At 43.7% G+C, this 25,999-nt stretch overlaps 1 protein-coding gene across 1 annotated transcript in view; it reads right to left on the bottom strand.

The window, feature by feature from the left end:
* Positions 1-25,999, bottom strand: part of LOC137431717 (V-type proton ATPase 116 kDa subunit a 1) — a 464,565-nt gene that overhangs the window by 203,200 nt on the left and 235,366 nt on the right. The window contains exon 12 of the mRNA XM_068123347.2: positions 16,283-16,396. Coding sequence (XP_067979448.2) covers positions 16,283-16,396 — 114 coding nt within the window. The remainder of the gene's footprint in view (positions 1-16,282; positions 16,397-25,999) is intronic.

Below are 25,999 nucleotides of genomic sequence, written 5' to 3'. Positions count from 1 at the left end.
AAGGTCATCTTCTCTAGATCCCTACCGTTATATCCTAACCCTCCCGGGCTAGTCTTCACTGCTATAAACCCCATAAAACTAGTGCTCCTTTGCCCCCGCGTGAGAGATGGCAGAGTTGCCATCCCACCACATCGGGGCATTTCCCACTACCAATTTTGCTCGTCCAAATGCAACAAATCAAAAATTTGCCAATCATCTGCCAATCCTCACTCTGCCAATCATCAAATTTTGTTTTTCTAATTTCGGGGCCAAAACAATATCCTCATCATCATCATCACAGTCTGCTTTATCTGAGCCTCGGTGCGTCGTCACATCATTAAAACCCGGCTTCGCAAAGCCGAGCAATGAATTCGGGTGGTTTGGTCGCCTTGGTTGGATCCGTCCAGCATTCACGACTCTGGGGAGGAGGCATGCTCGGGCCGAGGTTCCACGCATCATCGCGGCTCGGTACCTTGCGGTCCCGGGCCCGATGGCTGAGGCTCGCCCGGTCGGAACCCCGTCCCCACGAGGGGGCACCGTTCCGCTTCCTCCCACTCGCCCTTGAACCGGACCGGTCGCCTCGCCCGACAAGGCCCGGACTCGACCGTGCAGGGCGGGGCCAAGCCCGAATAGGCAACGACGCTTCGAAGAGAAGCGACGCAGCATCAATCCGCGCCGGGCCTTGCATCCAACAAAGCGCACCGCACCCCGAGTGCTCGCATCGGCTATCCGTCGCCCTAAACGCTAACCCGTCCAATGTCGATGCTTTACTTGCATGCCCACACGCACACGCGACCCTTTTGACACTCACAAAACCCGGCGTTCCAACGCCGTCCGTACATTCCACCAACGCACTCCCTGTTACACACCACACCTCTCGCGCACACTCGCTGTTCGCACACTCCCTTAACACACCTCGCGCACCGTCTTGCGCACTCTCCCTCGGTACGTACTCCGTACCGCTCACCATGGGCGTGCACCCTTGCATCCACCCACAACCGTGCTCAGATGGGCTCTCCCACACCCGCGCCACGACCAACTCAGGTGTGCTTCCTCGCACACGTTCCACCACCACCTTACTCTCCGTGTCACACTCCGTACACCCCGACGTGCATTCTCGCTCGCACTCGGTATCACACTCGCGCTTCGTAACACGCTCACCCCTTGACGCACACTTTTTTTTCACAAGCGTGCCATTTCCACTCACACGGGACCCTTCACCAACGCCCGGGTGCCATATTGACCCCAATCGCGCGACAATTCTTTTGTCGCCAAACATCCTTCTACAAAATCTACCCGCACAATATACAGCACGACTCACCTGGGGGATCCTTTTCTCCACGCGCACCTGCAAACTTCCATTTGGATTAGCAAGTACATCATCATGATTTGAGCAGGGACTTTGTACATATTCCATCTTTTCCTCCCGCCGCGAGTGGTTTTCTAAGTCCCCGGTCTCTTCAATTTCAATGCCCACTACCACTTTTTCTTTACTCACCTCGACGACCATTGGCTTTAATAAAATTCCCTCTACCTCATCGGTCGCCGGCTTTTCCAAACCCCGTGTCGCGATTTCTACCTCCGTCATTTTACCCGCGCTTTTCTCCACTTCGCCCAACCAGCGCTTCTCGCCCCGCTTTACCTCGTCGTGCACCCCTGGGACCTTTTCGCCCAACCTGCGGTCTCTGTCCCTCTCCGCTTCCCTTACCTCATATGCGACTCTGTCCCTCGCCATTTCCTCATAATCGGCCCTCATTTTATCCCCATGCAGGTTCAGGGACGCCAGCATTTGTGCCATAAAGGCTTGCATTTGGACCACCGTTGGTAGTACAAAGGGTGCGGCCGCAGCTGCCCCAACCTCGCGCGCGGCGCAATTTGGTGCTGCTGCAACATCGTGCGCGAGGGCGCCATTTTGTGCGCCTGATACTTCCTCAACCACCTCCTCATTGTTCTCCTCCCTCTGATCCTGGGTTACTCCTAACCCCTCTTCTAGTTCCCCCACCGGCATCCGATCGCCTTGACTAGCCATGGCGCGATTTCAAAATTCGGGTTTTTCTTTAAAACAACACAAATTTTGGCAGCTCGTAATTTTGAGCGCGTTAAGCGCGCTTCGGGTCCGACCCCGCTCCCGACACCAATTGTTACTGCCAATTGTACAATTGGTGTTCCAAAATTTGGGCTAAATAAATTTAGTCCCAGGTCCGAATCCGACACTCCTGACACCATTTGTTACGGACCGCGGATAAGATGTTGTGTTTGCCGAGCGGATGGCCCCGCGGCCATACAGTTACCCCGACTAACCCGATTCCCGAACGTTGGCTAGATCGCGCCACAGATATTCAATAGGGAAAAGACTAAGGCGACACGGATGTGAAGAAGAAGCAGACAAAAAGGTTGGAAATACGAATATAATTTATTTGCTATTTACAGGACCAAAGAAACCAAGGAGAAGGAAGGATAATAAAATAAAATAGACAGAGGGACGGACCAGAAGGACACAGTGAAAATCGCTAGCTTATCCTATGCAGTCTTAATTAACCCAGGGGACAGAACAAACAAGGACAGACTCACGCGGGGAATGATGATAGGACTGGCGGGAGATCGATGGCTGGAGGGAGAGGAAGGTCCAAGGGGTACTGCAGCACGATCGGCGGTGCCGTTTCCTCAAAACTGCCGTCAAGGCCCCAATTTGCTGTCGTTGCTGCTGTGGCTGCGGCTGCTCTGGGGACGTCGCGTGCTTTGCCAGGACTCGTCTGGTCCAACCACACAACTGAACAACGTGCTTGCTTCTTGCCCAACTCTCTTGCTTGGTCCAACTTTGGCGAGCAAGGCGACGAATAGCAGGCTTTGTGCTTCCCTGGATGATCTCTCCTGGATGATCTCTCTGGATGATCTTTTTGGATGATCTCTTTTGGACAAGATTCGCTGCTGGATGATCTCTTCTCTGGATGATCTCCTTGCGCGCGCACTTTTATAGCGCCTCCGGCGATCAAGCCGCCGGCCTTCAGGACACGCCCCTCGGTGTGCTCACCTCGGCCCTGGTTGGTCGCGCGACCCTCTGGCTCCGCCCTTGATGACGACGGGCGGGCACGCCCGTCTTCCCCGACCCGAGCACATGTTCAATGGTGGTTTTGGAGGGGATGTAATTGGCAATCGAGGCTTGGCAATGATGAAAGGGGGGTGTGAAAGGAATCTACTCTATTTCACTTGGTGCAATGGAGTGTCATCTTAATGGGAGACAAGGCCTTACCCTAATACACATAATAAAGATATAACTATTGAACAGGTGTATTCTATGATTGGCTAACGTGTATGCTTTATGGACTAATTATGGGATGCCCTTTGACCTTTACACAACACTGGAGGCAGGAGGGTCCAGAATCAAGCAATATTAATAAAACACACAATAAAAAAAATACAATCCTCATATCCGCAACAATATTATTATAAAATTTTTAGGCTAGAAAATGCTTATTTTACCGCAAAAATAATTAAAATCTAAAAAAATTAAAATACCTATAGGCCGCAGAATCCCGCGATATAATGAAAAATCCGATATATAATTTTACATATACTAGCGAGAAAAACCCGCGATGTACCGAAGCCGCGAAAAGTGAAGCGCGATATAGTGAGGGATGACAGTACTCATATATATCAAGTAATGAACAGCAGTTGGGAATTATATCCAATAAATCCATTTTATAGTTCTCCAACCAATAGTTTTTGTCATAATGCCTCAACATTTCAGCGAGAACCCTGCTCCACTAGCCTTTAATAAGAGGAATTTTCTTATTTACCTCCTCATGTCTTTACCCGGGGGGAGAGAGTGGGCCTGTTCCGTCGACCAATCACAAAGCTGTGTTGCGAGACCTCATGACCATTGACCTGTGACAAACTCGTGCTGCAAGTGTTTTGCATCTGTTCGAGAGGCACATTGTACTTGTGTTATCCTCGTTCCCTGTGTTGGTTATGTCCCACTTTGTCTTTGTCCTCCTCCCAGCATCGGTGTCTCTCTGGTGTATTTGTGAATGAGAGGTCCGTACGCTTGTGATAATGCTTGTGATAAATGCACATGATTACAGTTTCATAAAAAAATGCTTACAAATTTTAAAAATCGACAACACCAGGTACCATTTCCAATTTATTGAAGGAATGCGCTTACAGTTTATTAAAAGTGCTGAACCAGCTTAATCATACCTATAATATGGTTCTCTATCTATTAGTATATTATAATTTATGATGATAAAATAATATCTATATTGATATCTATCTGATATCTATTATTGTTCACCTCCTCATGTCGTGAAATATGATCTAATTATCTAAAATATTATCTAAAATATCTAAAATAACATCTATATTATCTAAATTATCTAAAATAATATCTATTATTGATATGCTTAGAAGTGGAGGAATGGTTGATCAGAGTTGTGATGGCAATGTACAAAAGAGCACGCACAGCTGTAAGGACGAAGGACGGGAACAGTGGTGAGTTTGAGGTGAAGGTGGGAGTGCATCAGGGGTCGGTACTAAGTCCACTACTATTTGTAGCTGTGATGGAGGTGCTGGCTCAGAACGTAAAGGAGGGTTTACCATGGGAGTTGTTGTATGCAGATGATCTGGTGTTGATTGCGGAAAGTATGGATGGACTGAAGGAAAAGATGAACAAGTGGAAGGAATGTAAGGAGACAAAAGGTCTGAAGGTGAATATAGGAAAGACGAAGGTGATGGCAAGTGGTAAAGCATGTGGTGAGGTGGAAAGAACTGGGAAGTGGCCATGTGCTGTGTGCAGGAAGGGTGTCGGAGTGAACTCCATTCAATGTACAATGTGTGCTGAGTGGGTTCATCAAAAATGTAGTGGTCTGAGAGGGTCATTAACCAGTGTGGCAGCTACATTCAAATGTAAGGTGTGCACAGAGGGAGCTGCAGATGGAGCAAATGTTGAGTTGGATCTTGGAGACGGCATGAAGCTGGAAGGTGTGAAAACATTTTGCTACCTCGGAGACATGCTGAATGGAGAAGGTGGATCAGACTCGGCAACGGTTGCTAGAGTGAGATGTGCATGGAAGAAGTTTCGGGAACTGAGTGGTGTGCTGATAAGGAGGGGAGTGTCGTTGAAGCTGAAGGGAAAGGTGTATGCTGCATGTGTGAGCAGTGTTATGATTTATGGGAGCGAGACATGGGTCATGAATGTAGAGCAGCAACGAAGGCTGGAAAGGGTGGAAATGCGAATGGTTCGGTGGATGTGCGGAGTGTCGTTGAGAGAGAGGAAGACAAATGATGAATTGCGAAAGATGATGGGAATAGAGCCTGTGATTGATGCTGTGAAGAGGAACAGGTTGAGACGGTTTGGTCATGTGTTGAGGAAGGATGAAAGTGACTGGTTGAGAAGAGTGATGGAAATGAATGTAGAAGGAAGTAGAGGACGGGGAAGACCGAGAAAGACTTGGCTAAAGATGGTGGAAGAAGAAATGCGGGCAAGGGGGTTAACAAGGAGAGATGCAGAAAATAGGGCAAAATGGAGAAGATTGTCATGGGGACCGCAAGGCTAACCCCCGCTCTAGCAGGGAAAATGGCCTTAAAATGCATGTTGTTGTTGTTGTTGTTGTATTGATATCTATCTGAAAAAATCTATTATTGAAATTAGCAGATAGGAATTGAGCCTATCCGCTCATTTCAATAATAGATTTAATGAAGCGTTTGCATTCTATAATTCGCAGAGTTGACTTGTTTACACATCTGATGGGGCTCGCTTATAGTGCGGCTAAAATTCACGTCCGCGAAAGCCATGACGCAAATCAAACGCAAATCGCAAATCACACAGCAGTGAATGTACTGTACTGTACCGTACTGTACTGTATAAGCAGGTCATGCTCACGGCTCGTAGAAGATGCTTTTTGTGTACGCCCACCTGCTTTATGCATGGCTGGTGAAAGATGGGTATATAAATGTGTCAAGCTAACGGCTGTACAGTACAGTACAGTATAAGCAGGTCATGCTCATGGCTCGTAGATGTTTTTTTGTGTACGTCTAGCTGCTTTATGCATGGCTGGTGAAAGATGGGTGTTATAAATGTGTCAAGCTAGCGGCTCGTGAAATTATTTTTTTTTGCGCCCCTGAAAAGCCGCTAATTCGCGGAACATGGCCGTGAATGAAATGAATGAATGAATGATCGTTTTAAGGCCATTTTCCCCGGTACAGCAGGGGTTAGCCTTGCGGGCCCCATGACAATCATGGTTCCCTGTTTGAGGCAATGTTTTTATGGCCGGATGCCCTTCCTGACGCCAACCCTTGGTCACGCTCTTACGATGCGCAGGGATACGGTGTACACACATCCGTGAATAGGGGGGAAAAAAACGCAATTTCGCGGAACACAGCCGCGAATAGAAAAAAAACCTGTGAATTTGCGGTACATTTTTCCATGAATAGAGAAACATGTCGCATTTTATCAACCGCAAATACGCGAATTCCGCGAATAGCAGGGTCCGACTGAACTGTGCATATTTATCTATAATATAAAGCAGGAGTGTCGGTCCCCGAACTACTCCCTCACTTTTAGGCCTAGCTCAGCCAAACCATTTGGGGAACCTTTTGGGGTTCCGGTGGGTGTCCTAAGGTGGGTGGGAGGTTTCATAAATTCCTCAATACAATTATGTTTTTGAGTTTCCACCCAAACAAGACTTCTCTCTTGACACAAAAACATATTCACTGGTTGTTCGGCAGAAACATTCGCTGGTTTGATAATATTTCAATGCAATTCTGATTTTAGCTTTCCCATCAAACGACACCTGTTTTATCCATCCCAATGTGGGTGGGAGGTTTCATAAATTTCTTAATACAATTATGATTTTGAGTTTCCATCCGTACAAAGTGTTACCTATCCATCCTTGCTCGATGGCAGATTCGTCTGTATTGGTTACGATGTCAGAACGGCATCTACATTTTTGTTGGTGACATTGTGTTTTGTTATATTAATGGCATAGTATTCATTTGTGATTGGAATTGTGCTGCTTGGAATAAAAATATAGAGATTGAGTTTGAAGGAGGATGAGGAAATGATGTGGGTTTCCACCCATGACATTTGCGGATTTGCCATTTGCAGTTTAAGCCATTTACCGGGTATAGAAACTTTCATCTGCAGTAAAAAAAAAATTGCCTAAGTCCTTCACGAACAGGCAGTCAATGCCTGGCATTCGACTGAAGGTGACACATCAATGTGGAATGTATTGGTTCATAATTTGGCCTTCGCCATTTTTTGCCCAAGTCCTTCACGAACCAGCTGTCCATGCGTTTTCATGAAAATAAATTTCCCCCACCCATGTGTAGCACAGGTACCTCACTAGTATATCCACAGGGCAGTAGGCCAACAAAACCCATTCTTCAGAATCATCACAGAGGTGATGAAAACACAAAATGACAAAAAACAATTAATCATATTTTTAATTGAATAATTGAATATTGATGTTTTCTTCATCTAAATTCGAATCACACAAAACTTGCTTTTTCATGAATAATTTTGTCAAAGCATAGTAAAATGACAGGTCAAGGAATTCAATAAGAGTTCAAGGATAACAATGGGACCTCTATGACCCATTCAGTATAATACTGAGTACAGAACAAGGGCACTAACAGGAAAATGATGTCTTGATTGTCCCCCGAGCTTATGCGAGACTTCCTGGCTGCAGGTTATGTTATTGTAGTCTGTTCATCACACCAAAGGGCCCACACCCACTAGGAAAGTTTCCCCCATGTTAATATTTTAGCGATGACGGCCCAGGCATAAATATCTTCGTGCATGGGATTCCAAATGCAGACTTAAAAGTCCGAGCATATCCAGTACAAGAGCACAAAGGTGTGAAAAGTTATATCCACCACAACCAATTTGCAATATCTATATTATGAGAAACCCCCTAAAGAGATTATTTAGTTACCGTTGCATTTTCACATGATCGAGTCTTACATCTTTCACATTCAGCACTGTGTGTGACGTTTATTCGATCATTATTCTTTCATATTTCTCTTGTGAAAATGAGTAAAAAAAAAATTTACTTTGTCACTATTGAGTTTGCTCTTCTTCCATCAAGTAAACAGTGGACTCTAAATGACTGCTTCAGTATCAGGTTAATGGATTATCATAACCTGGAGAAGGAAGGACGTTTAATCACTCGGGCCATGGCTCTGGGATACAAGTGAGTACTTGTGTCTTATGGGTTGCTTATAGACGTGGTGGAACTTATAAACCCTAATCATTTAGAAGAAAAGCGTTCATTTTGTCTTTGGATCAAAAAATAAATGGATGTAATAAAAAATAAAAAATAAAAAAATAAACAAAAAAATAATTCTTCATGGTTGAAAATTTATATAACGACACGTATATCATATTGGATTATTTGAATAAAAGTAGCCAGAATATACCACAAAATGGAAAAAAAAGATTCTCTTAATTACTCGTATATGGGAGCCGAAAGGCATCGTGTCATTGGTCCCTTGGTCATGCGATGCTTCAAGTTGTTTTCTGATTATCAGTATAATGGAAGACTTAATTCATTTTTTGGGGGATACAAAGTCGAGGCTCGTGTACGAGCCAACACATTAAACACAAAAACATGCACGGACACATAAACCATACAATAAAGGGAGCGGGAGACAAGAGGGGGACAGAGAGGAAAGCATACAAGCACAACAACAGTGAAGAACAAGGAAATTGAGAGATCTGTGGAAGGGAGAGGGCTGGGTGGGAAGTGAGGGGGGTACACGGTATAAAACAAGTGGACACTACTTGGAATTTCGGGAATTAAGTCAAAGATTGAAAAAGGTGGATTTGGGGTGTTTCAACGGGTGTAGAAAAGATCAAGGTTTTGGATGGGGGAAGATAAGAGATGGTGGTGAAACCGAGCTGTTTTATAGACCTGGAGGGAGGAGAGGGATTGAAGTGTGTGGGAGTTTGTACCAGAGGCGAGAGAAAAGAGGAATGAAAGAGTGAAGGTGAGCAGAGAGTCTTGACTTTGGCAGTTTCACCAGAAAAGGGTTTCTGGCAGATGTTGTTTGTCCTGAAGGAATATTTTGGGGACAGAGCACAGACAGAGCAGGGGGGGCGAGGCCAGAGAGGAGTCGGTAGAAGACAGAAAAACCACCAACCTGCCTGCGGTGAGCGAGTGAAAGGCCCTCAGAATCAGCTTCATCGTGAGAGATACCAATGATTCTGAAAACTTTGGTTTCTACAGCATGAAACTGAAATAGGTGTGAGGCAGGAGCACCAGCCCAGAGGGGAGAGCAATACTCCATCAAGCTGTGAATGAATGCTTCGTATGTGGTGAGGAGCTCAGAGGTGCGAAGGAAGGACTTCGCAAAACGGAGGATGCCCAATCGGTGACTGGCTTTGGAGGCCAGCTTGGAAATGTGGTTTTCCCAGGAAATATCATGGCAGATCGTGAGACCCAAAAGCTTGAGTGACAGAACTTCTTCGAGAGGATTGTTGAGAAAGTAGATGGGAGGGTTGTCCAGACGGTCTTTTTGGAGAGACATAGTGGGAGTGTGAGATTTGTCGGGATTGAAAGACATGTTCCACTTGTTAGACCAGTTTGTGATTTTGTCCAGGTCTGCCAAGAGTGAAGAGGCTGCAGACTGCCGATCTGAGGGATGAGATAGGGAGCGGCAGAGGGTGGGGTCATCAGCAAAGCGAATCCCTTTTTTTTTTTTTTTTTTTTTTTTTTACATTTTCCCAGATTTTGTCTCCTTGCTCTACCAGAAGACAGAGATCACAGCTCTTCCATGAATGGATAGCAGAAGTCGTGTCTGCACACTCCATTGGAGGACAGACATATGGACCAGGTTTTCTTGCTCTACCACAGGATCATGCCTTTACTTTACCGGAGAACATGGATTGCATTCTTAACTTTATGACAGGATGTGGTCTGCATATTCCCACATATTCAACTTCTATCCACTCATCCCAACTCTCTCTTCCTCATATGTGGTGACTTCAATTGTCATCATGCCACCTGGTTGGGTGTGGGTTCCTCTCTCACCAGTCATGGCACCTCAGCAAAGGACTTCTGTGACTCACTGGGATTGACACAATCTGTCAATTTCCCGACCCGGATCTCAGCCAATGGAGTATCTTCTCTTCTAGACTTGGTTATGACTAACTTCCCTGCTAATGTCTGCTGCTCTTCTTCTGCTCCAATCGGTTCTTCTGATCATGTGCTTGTCAAAGTGGACATCTCTCTGGCCATTCTCAGAGAGCCTCCTCAGCGTCGACGAGTCTGGCATTTCACTCAGGCCGACTGGGACGGTCTTCAAGCAGCCATCAATCGTCTGGATTGGTCTCCCATCTCCACTGCCTCTGACATCAATTCTTCCTGGGAATTCTTCCAAAGCAAACTGATCTCTCTCATGCACAGATTTATCCCATCTCGCCTTCAGTTGTCTTACCCTTCCTCCCGTCCATGGTACACTGAATCTTGTGGTGAGGCAGTTGCCCTGAAACAACTTGCCTTTGCCTCTTGGAAGGCTAATCCAACTGAAGGAAATCTCAGTTCCTTCCACCAAGCTCGGAACAAGTGTGTGTCTACCCTCAGGAGTGCCAGGAAGCACTATCTCTCCTCACTCAAGAATGAACTCTCAAACCTGTCTCCTTCCTCCAAATCTTGGTGGCGTCTGGTCAAATCCGTTTCTGGTGTTTGTTCCCCCTCCATCCCCTCCCTTACCTCAAATGGCCACACAGTTGACATCGCACGTGACAAAGCCGAATGCCTCAACTCTGTGTTTGCCTCAAAATCCTTAGTCCCAAACCCATCTCTCTCTGTTCCCACCTTTCCCAGTCGAACCAAACTGCTCCTGGACTCTGTGTCCTTCTCTCCTGACAAGGTGGAGGAGTTTTTGTCAAACCTCGACTCTGATTCTGCAACTGGACCAGATGGCATCAGCCCACGGGTCCTAAAATCCTGCTCTGCCGCTCTATCTCACCCTCTCTCTGTTCTTTTCACCCTATCTTTTGCTCAAGGTCATCTGCCAGCATCCTGGAAATCAGCAAACATTACCGCTTTACACAAAAAAGGTGCAAAAACAGATCCTTGCAACTACAGACCAATCAGCCTGCTCCCAATTATCAGCAAAGTCATGGAATCCATCATTGCTTCGGATATGAAATCTTTCCTCTTCTCCAATGGCTTGATCTCTGATCATCAATTTGGTTTCAGACCAGGTCACTCTACTCTGGACATGCTGCTTCTGCTGTCTCAACAATGGATGGAGGTCCTCAATGCCAAACAGGAAATCAGAGCTGTCTCCCTTGACATATCACGTGCCTTCGATACGGTCTGGCACCCAGCTCTGCTCACCAAACTCTCCTCCTATGGTATCCATGGAAATCTCCATGCATGGCTTGCGGACTTCCTCTCTGGTCGTAGTCAACGTGTGGCCCTGAATGGATTTCTCTCATCTCCCCTTCCCGTTCAGGCTGGAGTTCCCCAAGGCAGTGTGCTGGGCCCTGTGCTTTTTCTGGTCTTTATCAATGATCTCTCCGACTCTCTGGAAAATCCTCTGTATCTCTTTGCTGATGACTCCACTCTCTGCCGCTCCATTCCTCTTCCCTCAGATCGGTAGTCTGCAGCCTCCTCACTCTCTGAAGACCTGGACAAAATCACAGACTGGTCAAACATGTGGAACATGTCTTTCAATCCTGACAAATCTCACACTCTTACTATGTCTCTCCGAAAAGATCGACTGGACAACCCTCCCATCTACTTTCTCAACAATCCTCTCCAAGAAGTTCTGTCGCTCAAGCTTTTGGGTCTCACCATCTGCCATGATCTTTCTTGGGAAAACCACATTTCCAAGCTGGCCTCCAAAGCCAGTCGCCGACTGGGCATCCTCTGTCGTGCGAAGTCCTTCCTAGGCACACCTGAGCTCCTCACCAAATACAAGGCTTTCTTCCGCAGCTCAATGGAATACTGTTCTCCCCTATGGGCTGGTGCTCCTGCCTCACACCTGGCTCGGCTTCACGCTGTTGAATCCAAAGCTTTCAGAATCATTGGAATCTCCCGCGATGAAGCTATCTCTGAGGGCCTTTCACTCACTCACTGCAGGCAGGTAGGTGGTCTTTCTGTCTTCTACCGACTCCTCTCCGGCCTTGCTCCCCCAGCTCTCTCTGTGCTCTGTCCCCCAAATATTCCTACAGGTCGCACAAGATCTGCCAGCCACCCTCTGATGGTTAAACTGCCGAAATCTCGGCTCTCTGCTCACCTTCACTCTTTCATTCCTCTTTTCTCCCGCCTCTGGAACAAACTCCCACACTCACTTCAATCACACTCCTCCCTCCAGGTCTTCAAAACAGCTGTTCACCACCATCTCTTATCTTCCCCCATCCAAAACCTTGATCTTTTCTACCCCCACTAATTCACCCCAGATCCACCTTGTTTGAAATTCCAACTTCTTTCCTGGAAGTCTTGGCAGTGTCCATATGTTTTATACCTCTCCCACCCCCCCCCCCCTTCCCATGCCTTCCCCCCAAAGCCCTCTCCCTCCCACAGTTCTCTCGATGTCTCCATGTCTCTCGGTCCCTGCTCTCAAATGTTGTGTTTGTGTCCTTCCCCCTCTCTCCCCATCTTGTCTACCGCTCCCGATGTTACTTGTTTTGTGTGTCTGTTTGTCTTTCTGTGTGATTAATGTTCGCTCTTTCACGAGCCTCGATCTTGTATACAAAAAAAAAAAAAAGCACAAGGACGGGACCACATATTTCTGCACTGTTGGGGAACATCTACTCACAATCAAACCCAATTTGATTCCTGATGGGAAATATTAACTTGTACACAGCAAGGGCTTGGATTTCAATCGCCGCATGGATGGATTACATATTTTATCTCACTGTCATGTCGGTTTTATATACTCTAACAGAGATACAGCCATGCAATTTGCTATACCTATTATTGGGTGGAAGAACTGTTTTTTTGCGATATTTCAAGGTTCAAGTCATGCAGTCATGGGCAGGGTTTGTTTACTATGACAGAAGCATGCACTGTCCATCTATTGCTGGCAAAATGTCCAGGAACTCTTGGTGTAAAGTTCTTGTTGAAAATTGCAAATTATTTGCATATTTGCAAATATGCAAAATTGCATAAATGGCCAAAAAAGGCCAAACCCCGCTCTGCGGTGAAAAATGGCCTCTAAAGGCGGTTCATTAAGTCTTTTTCAATGTCTACAGTTGAGCTATCAGTCAAAAACAATAACTATATTATTATCAACTATAGACTCTTCTTGTGTGCTTAACAAAAATATTTATTTTACATTATTATCTCCACCACTGAAGGTGGACAGAGGTTATGTTAATATGTTATCACCCATGTCTGTCTGTGTTTGTCAATGTTTGTCTGTGAGCGGGATATCTCAAAAAGTTATGGACGGACTTGGACAACATTTTGCGGACAGGTTGGGTGTGTGACAAGGACGAATTGATTCGATTTTGGTGAAGATCCGAATCTGGATACTAGAATTTTAAAAGTGATTCTTCACCATTGATAGATAGGGCCAAAAACTATACAAAAAACTATACTATCTCAAAAAGTTATGGACGGATTTGGATAAAATCAGGTGGATGAGTTGGGTGGGTGACAACAAGCCAATTCGATTTTGGTTCAGGTCTGGATTCAGATTTGGCCCATCAGTGGGATACAAAACGTAAACTGTTCAGCCTGGTGGAAGTACTGTCTATGCTCCACCGAGTGACATTATAGTTACCTCCGCCACTGAAAGTGGATGGAGGTTATATTTTCACCCATGTTTGTTTGTCTGTTTGTTTGTGACTAGGATATCTCAAAAAGTTGTGGATGGATTCGGACGAAATTTGGTGGTGATGTTGGGTATATGACACGGACGAAATGATTTGATTTTGGTGAAGATCCGAATCTGGATACTAGAATTTTAAAAGTGATTCTTCACCATTGATAGATAGGGCCAAAAACTATACAAAAAACTATACTATCTCAAAAAGTTATGGACGGATTTGGATAAAATCAGGTGGATGAGTTGGGTGGGTGACAACAAGCCAATTCGATTTTGGTTCAGGTCTGGATTCAGATTTGGCCCATCAGTGGGATACAAAACGTAAACTGTTCAGCCTGGTGGAAGTACTGTCTATGCTCCACCGAGTGACATTATAGTTACCTCCGCCACTGAAAGTGGATGGAGGTTATATTTTCACCCATGTTTGTTTGTCTGTTTGTTTGTGACTAGGATATCTCAAAAAGTTGTGGATGGATTCGGACGAAATTTGGTGGTGATGTTGGGTATATGACACGGACGAAATGATTTGATTTTGGTGAAGATCCGAATCTGGATACTGGAATTTTAAAAGTGATTCTTCACCATTGATAGATAGGGCCAAAAACTATACAAAAAACTATACTATCTCAAAAAGTTATGGACGGATTTGGATAAAATCAGGTGGATGAGTTGGGTGGGTGACAACAAGCCAATTCGATTTTGGTTCAGGTCTGGATTCAGATTTGGCCCATCAGTGGGATACAAAACGTAAACTGTTCAGCCTGGTGGAAGTACTGTCTATGCTCCACCGAGTGACATTATAGTTACCTCCGCCACTGAAAGTGGATGGAGGTTATATTTTCACCCGTTTGTTTGTCTGTTTGTTTGTGACTAGGATATCTCAAAAAGTTGTGGATGGATTCGGACGAAATTTGGTGGTGATGTTGGGTATATGACACGGACGAAATGATTTGATTTTGGTGAAGATTCGGATCTGAATCTGAGAATGTTTAAGTGATTCTTCACCATTGAGAAATAGGGCAAAAACCGATGTATAGCATGATATCTCAAAAGGTTGTTGACGGATTCGGATGAAATTTGGTGGGCACGGGTTTGTGACAAAGAAGAACTTATTCAATTTCGGTGAAGATTCGAATCTGGATCCGGATCAGAGCGTGTTTTTAAGTGATTCCTCACCATTGAGTGATAAGGCTAAAACCAATATAAAACGTATCTTAAAAAGGTATGGACGGATTCAGACGAAACTTGGTGGACAGGTTTGGTTTGTGACAAGGACAAATAGATTCGATTTTGGTGAAGATCCGCATCCGGATTCGGACACGAGAAAAAAAAAAAATCAAGTGATTCTTCCCCATTGAGTGAAAGGGCATACATCGAGTGAAAGCGCTAAAAAAAACGATAAATAACATGATATTTCATAAAGTTGTGGACAGTTTATGACAAAAGTAGATGGATGAGTTGGTTAGGTTACAAGAACAACCCGATTCGATTTTGGTTCAGGCCTGAATCCAGATCCAACCTATCAGTGGGATACAAAACGTACACTGTTCAGCTTGGCGGAGGTATGTACTCCACCGAGTGTCGTTCGAGTTTGAAATGTGGTCATTTGACTCACTTTAATTTTTCATTTGTATTCTCTCACTTGAAATGCACTTAATCATAATCACACAGACGAATGCGTGGAAATGGGACGTGATCAAAAGACTGTAGAGAAATAACAAGCATATCATCAAAATAGAACACATGTAATTGTTGTGGTCCCCATAGCCCTCAGTATAAAAGAAATTATGGGAGCTCTGTTGGAGGAGAAATCAATTTTGACAAGGTTTAGCTACAAATGCAGAATTTAAAATAATCTGGCCAGAAGCAAATTCAGGGTCAGCTGTTATTGAGAAATATGTTGTTTCTTGCCTTGCTCTCCCCTTCTCCAAGTAGTCACATATGTGTTGTTGCCAACACCCTGAACAAAATACAAATTCCTGCCTGAACATTAGCACTGCCGGTGAAGAGGACAAGGGATTGTCAGAGAAAGGATTTATTAATAAAACCTCTTCATGATGCCATGTCATAAGAGGAGGCAATGCCCTTGAGGGCAAACTGTATATGATTGATGTGATTCGTTGAAGGCGTAACACAGGCATGATGGACCTCGTAGCCGTTTTCCAAAGTGAACAAGGTTCAAGGAGTAGCTTGCGCACATATTCAATGCAAGACAAAAACCTTAGCAAACATCAGCGTACTTTTACCTAGGATTTCAGGACATCAACACAATGTATGGGATTAGAACCTACAATCCTGCATTGAGGCAAGCGTTCAAATGGCAATGCAAAACAAGCGAATCAAAACCTTTTGCAGGAAGTTTTTTCTTAAATTACTTAAATTTTCTTGTGCAATAAGAATGCCTCGTAATGGGGACTCTTCTATGTTAAACTTCTTTGTCACACTTTTACCAAAGGACTGACTTGTTCTGACTAATTCAAATGCAATACTTGCGTGTTCCATACATTCTCAAAGTGCTTACCTCTTCCTCTAAGTTATCATAAATATCCACGTTGCTGCAGCACATGCTGGCTTGGTCTTGGTCGGCCAATATAGCATCTTCATCCTTCGAATATTGAAACACCATGGATTTGCGCTGCACAATAAAAAAACAACCAAACAATAATTTTATTAATGCATGATATGATGAATTGCTTATGGGGTTCAACTTGGAGATAAAAATGGCAGCAACTTGCAAGACCTCGTGCTGTCATCACTGCAAGTCGATTTGAAAAAGCAGGAGCTGATACTCTAAGTCCCCAATCTTTTGGGTGTTATGAGAAATAAATCTGTTTAACATGAAGGCTAAATCCTGAAAGGTTTTTGAAATATCGCATACACCAGCCAAGTTACCAAGATTGTTGCCATGACAACATAATGCAACCAATCACTACTGTGATCTAATTAGGTTTTGATAATGTCACGAGGAATAGATCTGTGTAATATGAAACACAGATAATATGAAAGCTAAATATTAAAAGGTTTTTGCAATATTGCATAAACAAGCCAAGTTACCGAGATGGTCACCATGGCAACATAATTCAGCCAATCACCATCTTGATCTAATCAGGTCGAGATAATGTCTTGAGGAATAGATATCTGCAATATGAAAGCTAAATGTTCAACAGTTTTTGAAATATTGCATATAAAGTATGGATGATCGGTCGGTCAGTTGGACGGAGCTCATTTTTATGTCCCAATCTCCGACCTTGTCGGAGGGGCGGGGGACAAAATCGCTTTTATTATGGATTGAAAAGTGCTCATTGAGGAGGGATATACCCAAAACGAAAATCTTCAGTGGAGCTTTCCAAAAAGAATAATCAAAAACAGAAAATCACAATGCCAGCTACTTGTTTGTCATTACGAAATTTTCTCATGTTTATTCCTCATGGCAAATAAATGCAACCAAACAATTTGTAAATCAACAAAATAAATGCTCCATGATTACACCTTAACATGAATCACACTCTTATAAAGAAAGTGGGACAGACAACAAATGCTAAATATGATGATCATTGACCATAGTGTTAATCAAAAAGTTTTGCTAAACCTCCCTTTTTAACTCAACTGGACTACCGTTCCGCATCGCATCGATTGCACTTTATGGTATGGCACTTTATGGTTTCCTGCAAATAAACAAGGTTTTCCAAGTGACGTCTCAATGATATCCAATGTAAAATTATTCCACCAAAATTACACACAGAAATCTCGGCAAATAAACTTTTGGACCAACCTCTAATTTACACATCACTATTCTACGATCGACTCAGCTTCAGGAGGAATGTAAATTCCTACTTCCTACATCTTTGAGGTTTAATCACATTTTACCTGACTTCTGCTACTTCCTGTGTCTTGGATGTTTTCTTGTTATTGTACACCGCTCCTTTCCTATGCCATCTCCAGGCATTGCAAATCGTCATTGCCGGGCACCAAAGGGGGCTCGGCAGTGACGCACGCTGAAAGAGAGTACTCAGTTTTCACTCTGGTTTCTTGCTTTCTTGTTTGTTTTCTTTCTTTCTTTCTTTCTTGGTTGTCCGGGCGATATCTCAGCCATCCTTTGAGCTAGGAAGCTGAAATTTCGGCACAATAGTGAGCAAGTCCTTTGTCAAAAACGGTATTTTTTGTTTTTTGATTAATCAATTAATTGATGAGTTATTTAATTATTAGCGATTAATTAAGTACTTATTTAATTAATTAAATTTCATTTCTCTTCTGACCATTAACTCAGGCACCTTTTGAGTTAGGAAGCTGATATTTGGACATGCCAATGACCAGGTGATTTGGCTGCAAAGGCTATTTTTGATTTATTAATTAATTACTTAATCAATTAATCGAGTAATTATTTAATTATTTGATTAATGACAAAAAAAATTTTTTTTTTTTTACTTACAGATTCTGATGAAATGGTGGTGGTTTATGTGTTCTCTGACCAAATTGATTAATAATTTAATTTTTTTATGATTATTATTTATTTATTTTCATTATTAATCATTTATTTATCTTCTTTCTCATTTGGCCAATATCTCAGGCACCTTTTGAGCTGGGAAGCTAATATTTGGACATGAGTGACCAAGTGATGTGGCTATCAAGGATATTTTTGATTTATTGATTAATCATTTCATCTATTAATTATTTATTGATTAATCGATTAATTATTTATTGAGTAATCAATTAATTATTTAATTTTTTATAAATGACTTATTTAATTAAATTTCTAAAAGATACATCTTCGGATGAAGCACTAGTGGTTTAGTTATGCGATTAGCCAATTGATTATGAAAATATTTTGTGATAATCTTTTATTGATTTTAATTATACAATTAATCAATCAATTAGTGTACACCTCTCTCTCCCAATGCAGCCTCAATGAGCTGCACTGCGGTATTGCCGGGCGCCGGAGGCGCCCCGGCAATGCCGCGCTGCAGCATATTTAATTATTTGGCATGGGGCGGTGTACTTTGAATGTATGTGTACTTGTTTTTTTCTTTATTCATTTATTTATTTTGTTTATCTTTTTCTAACCTTCCCTTAGCTCCTGACAAAAGTGGCCTTTTTCCGGGCAATTTCCATTTTAAAAAGTCGTGTTAAAAAGTTATATGAACGACATGATCACACATGGACAAGACACTCCAAAAAAAAAAAACCACAACCACACATTTTTCGAAAGAACGCGACAGGTGCTCATGAAATGACTGACCACGGCCTTGCAGTGTCGGATACAATTGTTAGGCATTTATGTGAAGCTACTTTATTACTCCCGCTAGGGAGTAATGCATTCGATCGTGTCCGTCCGTCCGTCCGTCCGTCCGTCCGTCCGTGCGTGCGTGCGTGGGTGTGTGTGTGCTTGTGTGTTTGTGAACAAGATATCTGGAAAAGTTCTGAACAGATTTGGATGAAAGTTGGTGGGATGATTGCCCTTGGGATAAGGAAGAATTGATGAGTTTTTGGTGAAGCACAGGATATTATTCCGGATCCAGGAATTTTTTGAAGGATTTTTTACCATTGGAAGATAGGGCTCAGCAGCGGCAACCCACGGCGGGAGTATGCGCTCTACGGAGTGGCGAACTAGTTACCTCCTGTCATGACCAAAGGTTGAAGGAGGTAATGTTTTCACTCCTGTCTGTCCGTTTGTCTGTCCGTTTGTGAACAAGACATCTCAATAAGTTGCAGATGGATTGGGACGAAATTTGGCAGAGATGTAGCGTATGTGACAAGGACGAAATGATTAGATTTCGGTGAAGATCCGGATTCGGATCCGGATACTGGAATTTTATAAGTGATTCTTCACCATTGAGTGATATGGCCAAAATAATATATAGCAGGATATCTCAAAAAGTTGTGAATGGATTTGGACGAAACTTGGTGGACAGGCTGTGTGTGTGTGAAAAGGACAAACAGATACGATTTTGGTGAAGACCTGAATATGGTTTCGGCTACAAAATGTATTTAATATATAAGTGATTCTTCACCATTGAGAGATCGGGTGAAAAGCGATACACAACACAACACAACAGGCATTTTAAGGCCATTTTCCCTGCTAGAGCGGTGGTTAGCCTTGCGGGCCCCATGATAATCTTCTCCATTTTGTCCTATTTTCTGCATCTCCCCTTGTTAACCCCTTTGCCCGCATTTCTTCTACCACCACCTTTGGCCAAGTCTTTCTCGGTCTTCCCCATCCTCTACTTCCTTCTACATTCATTTCCATCACTCTTCTCAACCAGTCACTTTCATCCTTCAACACATGACCAAACCATCTCAACCTGTTTCTCTTCACAGCATCCATCACAGGCTCTATTCCCATCATCTTTCCCAATTCATCATTTGTCTTCCTCTCTCTCAACGATACTCCGCACATTCACCGAACCATTCACATTTCCACCCTTTCCAGCCTTCGTTGCTGCTCTACATTAATTACCCATGTCTCACTCCCATAAATCATAACACTTCTCACACATGCAGCATACACCTTTCCCTTCAGCTTCAACGACACTCCCCTCCTCGTCAGCACGCCACTCAGTTCCCGAAACTTCTTCCATGCACTTCTCACTCGAGCAACCGCTGCCGAGTCTGATCCACCTTCTCCATTCAGCATGTCTCCGAGGCAGCAAAATGTTTTCACACCTTCCAGCTTCATGCCGTCTCCAAGATCCAACTCAACATTTCCTCCATCTGCAGCTCCCTCTGTGCACACCTTACACTTGAATGTAGCTGCCACACTGGTTAATGACCCTCTCAGACCACTACATTTTTGATGAACCCACTCAGCGCACATTGTACATTGAATGGAGTTCACTCCGACACCATTCCTGCACACAGCACACGGCCACTTCCCAGATCTTTCCACCTCACCACATGCTTTACCACCTGCCATCACCTTCGTTTTTCTGATATTCACCTTCAGACCTTTTGTCTCCATACATTCCTTACACTTGTACATCTTCTCCTTCAGTCCATCCATACTTTCCGCAATCAACACCAGATCATCTGCATACAACAACACGCACGGTAAACCCTCCTTTACATTCCGAGCCAGCACATCCATCACAGCTACAAATAGTAGTGGACTTAATATTGACCCTCTTCTCCATTTACTTCTCCTGCAACTGCCTTACAATAAAAAGCGCATCTGTCGTTCCTCTTCCTGGAATAAATCCAAACTGCATTTCGTCGATCTTCACTTTCTTCCTTATCCTCCTCTTCAACACCCTTTCCAATACCTTCATTCCATGCTCCAATAACTTTATCGCTCGGTACGAGCCACACTCCAGAGGGTCACCTTTCCCCTTGTATAGAGGGACGAGGGTACTCAGTTCCCAATCCATTGGAATGCGGCCTTCTTTCACCACCAGATTACAGATCTCTGTCATTCTCTTCACACCCCAACTTCCCGCTGCCTTCAACATATCTCCCACAACTCCCGCCAGCCCTCCTGCTTTTCTACTCTTCATTGCTTTTATCGCTTCCTCAAGTTCCTTCTCAGTTATCTTCTCTGCCGGTCCTAAAACTGGGTTACTCTCTATGTTGCTATCCCATTCATTCTCTGCATTCAACAGCATTTCCATACATCTCTTCCATCTTCCTTTAATTCCATCTGGGTCCACAACGATTTGTCCCACTTCATCCTTCAAGCAACTCACCCCCATCACATCGCATCTCTATTTTGCTATCTGCTTTGCAATCCTGAATACCGCTCTCTGACCCTCTTCCGAATCCAAGCGTTCTCCGAACATTTTCCTACATGCCTCCTGCACCTTTGCTACATCTTTCTTTGCAGCCTTATTGGCTGCCTTATAACTTTCATGTTCTGCTTTCGTACCCTTCGCCTTCTGCCACTCCTTGAACTTCTTCCTCTTCTTGTCAATCCTCTTTCCAACTTCATCATCCCACCACCATGTTTCCAAGTCCCTCGGTGGTCCTTTTGTCCATCCACATACCGCACCAACGGCTCCCAACAGACTATCTTTCATTGACATCCAACCACTTTCAAGCGCAACCACATCATCCTCTGCCATGAAAAGCGATATATAACATGATATTTAAAAACGTTATGGACAAAGTTATGAATAAACTTGGTGAATGAGTTGGTTCGGTGACAAGAACAAGCCGATTAGATTTTGGTTCAGGTCCGAATCCAGATCCGGCCTATCAATGGGATACAAAAGTAAACTGTTCATCAGGCGGAGGTATGCTCTCTACTGAGTGCCATTCTAGTTCAAACAGAGACAATTATATACGTGTGATAACGATAACCGTTCTTGTGGCGCTATTAGCGTTTTTATTAGACCCCCGTCAGAAAATACTTGACACTGCCTGGCCGCACAGTTCACATTTGGGTGCTTCAACAAACCACCACCAGTGCTTTGATGTAGTAATTAATAATCATAGCATGCAAATACATTTAATGTGGGAATTTGATCGTAAATAGTGTTGTACAGTTTCATCATCAACTGAGGTGCTGCATTGTAACCCACATTCACAAAATTATACAATAACATCTCTGCCGAATGCTTAATGCCTCCACCAAGTTGCATCAGTTGATTCGTTCAAAAACAAGGATGATCACACTGTGGTCACAACCTGCGACAAAATCCAGTAACGGGCCAATTTGGAAACGCGCATTTGAAGGACTCTTCAAAGATGAACAGCGGGGAAACACACATTTAATGCGCTATTAAAAAATTATCTCAACACTTCACCGTGCGTTCTGACAGGCTCGATTAAGCCATACTATTATTCGACATATGATTAGATTTTTCGGGTCCCACATCGTGATGAACACTCGACCCAAACAAAGCCAATGAAAATCTGATGCAACAAACCCAGGCAGTGTATAATCATAAGAGGCCTACAGGCCGAATGTGTTAGGCCCACCAGAAAACCAAGATGGCGGCCATATCATTTTGTCTCTGTGCTATGGTGGGTGGAGTAAAGCGCCAGATGTAGGCGTGGTCGAGCAGCTGTCCGACCTTTCATTTAAAAAAATCTAACCCCTCAACAATAACAACAACAACAAAAGAGCAAAGTGAAGCACTTGTATACCTGTGACATGTCACAGGTAAAACAATCAGTTATAGCCTTTTAAGTAGACATTTTGCGGCATGTTGAATGTGACCTTGACGACCTAAATCCACCAAAATTTAATTTGTTTCCTGGTGGCTCCCAGCAATTGTTTGAACGTAAATGGTTTAGCAGTAACTAAATGAACTCTTTGGCATTTAAATCAAACTGTTAAACAGAAAAAAAATTAACCTGAAGCCATGGCCCTGACCTTTGTCCGGCAAATAAAACAATGAAATGGTTTCGTCCTTGGTTATAAATGTTGAACCCACCTTCCATGTCTAATCACCTTGAAATCACCTTGGCTAGGCAATTAAATGATAAATAAAATAAATTAATAAATAATAAATCTCGTGTCCTGATTTGTTCCGTGTCCGAGCTCTTCCACGATGTAGCTCCTAAAACATCTATTTTTTTAAAGTTCAAATAAAATAATAAAGTAATATAATAAAATGGTCACATAATAAAAGAAAAACAGGTGGCCATACTTTACGAGGAGGTAACTCAAAGGTAGTGTGCTTTTATTTGAGTTGTCTCAAATAGTTGTCTGTTTGGGAGGTTGGTGGATCGTATCCTGTCCGAAACATACCAAAGACTTAAAAACGTGCTGCTTCCTTGCTTGACATTCAACATTTAAAAAGACAGAGCATGGACAAACAACCACAAATTGGCAACCATTAGGTAGTCTTAATGGCCTTAAAGACCTCCTCCTGCATTGAAGTTCTTTGGTAAAAGACTCTGCAGTGGCTTTTCAAAAAGATAAGGCCCAGGGATGGGAGAGGGTGGAGGGGGTTATGGCAGGGATTTTGTCGACAAAAACCTGTGATTCCCAGGCAGAGAGTTGGATTACCTGTCCGTTCAGAGTCATTAAGCCAGCAATCTTATCAGCTATCTCTTGCGGACGTGAGAAATCCCAAGTTGCTTTTTGAAGGTCATTGCGTGCCACTACACTGGGCCGAAGTAAAATTCCCGCCAGGATTACAGCCAAAGAGATTGCACCACCAGATGCCAAATGACCACAGAAACATCATGAAGGATAAATGCTGGTGTGACGCCCCAACAACCTAACGTCACAATGGAACAAACAAAGAGAGCTCTCTCCAAAGTCGACTGCTTCTTTGAGCCTGGAGGGGAAGGGAAAGTGGTCGGGGGGACTGGGGTGGCTGTGCAAGCTCAACGTTTAGAGCATCATTGTTGAACACGTTTCAAACGTCAGGCATCATAAAGAAGAGGAAATCAGCATAAAAGACAGGGCTTCCAGGGCAACCTGCTTACAGGGCAGCCATATTGCATGATACATACACATCATAGCATGCATGTTAACAGGAAGCAAAGCAAGACATCTCGTTTGAATTGCCCAATACGTAATCTATGAAATTACAATTTACATATTCTTTGATTGACCAATCAGGAATGTGACGAAACAGACCAAAACTAAAAGGGGACTCGGTAGAGAGCATATCTCCGCCAGGCAGAACAGTCTATGTTTTCTATCCACTGATAGGCCAGATCTGGATTCGGACCTGAATCGGCTAATCGGCTTGTTCTTGTCACTTATTCAAATTCATCAACCAAGTTTTGTCATAATTCGTCCACAACTTTTTGAGATATCCTGCTACATATCGTTTTTGGCCCTATCTCTCCATGGCAAAGAATCACTTAAAAATTCGAGTATCTGGATCTAGATCCAGATCTTCCCCAAATTCTAAGAATTTCTTCCTTGCCACATACACTACCTCTCCACCAAATTTCGTCCGAATCCGTCCACAACTTTTTGAGATACCTTCTTCACAGACAAATAAACAAATGAAAAATCACTCATAGAGCGACACTTGGCAAAAGAAAAGAAAGTAGAATGGCACTCAGTAGAGAATCCTTTTGACCTCAAAAATAATTGGTGGTTGAATTCAGTGACCTGATATGCAAATCGTCTTCAAATTTTAAGTTAATCGGATGAAAATTGACAATTTTAGAATTTCGGCCTATGTTGACCTTTTGGCCTATGTTGATGTTAAAAATAGTTGGTGGTTGAATTCAATAAGCTGATATGAAAATCATATTAAAATTTCAAGTCAATTGGATAAAAATTGAGGATTTTAAAAATTTGAAAAGTGGTTGACCTTTTGGCTGATGTTGATCTCAGTAGAATGGGTCATACTGAAGAGCTCAGTGACTTTCAACGTGGCACCGCCATAGGATGCCACCTTTCCAACAAGTCAGTTCGTCTGATTTCTGCCCTAATAGAGCTGCCCCGGTCAACTGAAAGTGCTGTTATTGTGAAGTGGAAACGTCTAGGAGCAACAACAGCTCAGCTGCGAAGTGGTAGGCCACACACGCTCACAGAATGGGACCGCCGAGTGCTGAAGCACGTAGCGCGTAAAAATCGTCTGTACTCGGCTGCAACACTCACTACCGAGTTCCAAACTGCCTCTGGAAGCAACGTCAGCGAAACAACTGTTCATCGGGAGCTTCATGAAATGGTGGGTTTCCATGGCCGAGCAGCCGCACACAAGCCTAAGATTACCATGTGCAATGCCAAGCGTCGGCTGGAGTGGTGTAAAGCTCGCCACCATTGGGCTCTGGAGCAGGGGAAACATGTTCTCTGGAGTGATGAATCACGCTTCACCATCTGGTATTCTGACGGACGATTCTGGGTTTGGCGGATGCCAGGAGAACGCTATCCGCCCAAATGCATAGTGCCAACTGTAAAGTGAGGTGGAGGAGGAACAATGGTCTGGGGCTGTTTTTCCTGATTCGGGCTAGGCCCCTTAGTTCCAGTGAAGGGAAATATTAATGCTACAGCATACAATGACATTCTAGAGGCTAGACGATTGTGTGCATCCAACTTTGTGGCAACAGTTTGGGGAATAACCTTTCCTGTTGCAGCATGACAATGCCCCCGTGCACAAAGCGAGGTCCATACAGAAATGGTTTGTCGAGATTGGTGTGGAAGAACTTGACTGGCCTGCACAGAGCCCTGACCTCAACCCCATCGAACACCTTTGGGATGAATTGGAACGCCGACAGCGAGCCATGCCTAATCGCCCAACATCAGTGCCCGACCTCACGAATGCTCTTGTGGCTGAATGGAAGCAAATCTCCGCAGCAATGTTCCAACATCTAGTGGAAAGCCTTTTCAGTG

This window comes from Myxine glutinosa, chromosome 7 (assembly GCF_964187855.1).
Source record: "Myxine glutinosa chromosome 7, kmMyxGlut1.1, whole genome shotgun sequence".
Taxonomy (NCBI): Eukaryota; Metazoa; Chordata; class Myxini; order Myxiniformes; family Myxinidae; genus Myxine; species Myxine glutinosa.
The sequence above is the reverse complement of the archived record's forward strand: the minus strand, read 5'-3'. Positions and strand labels throughout refer to the sequence as shown.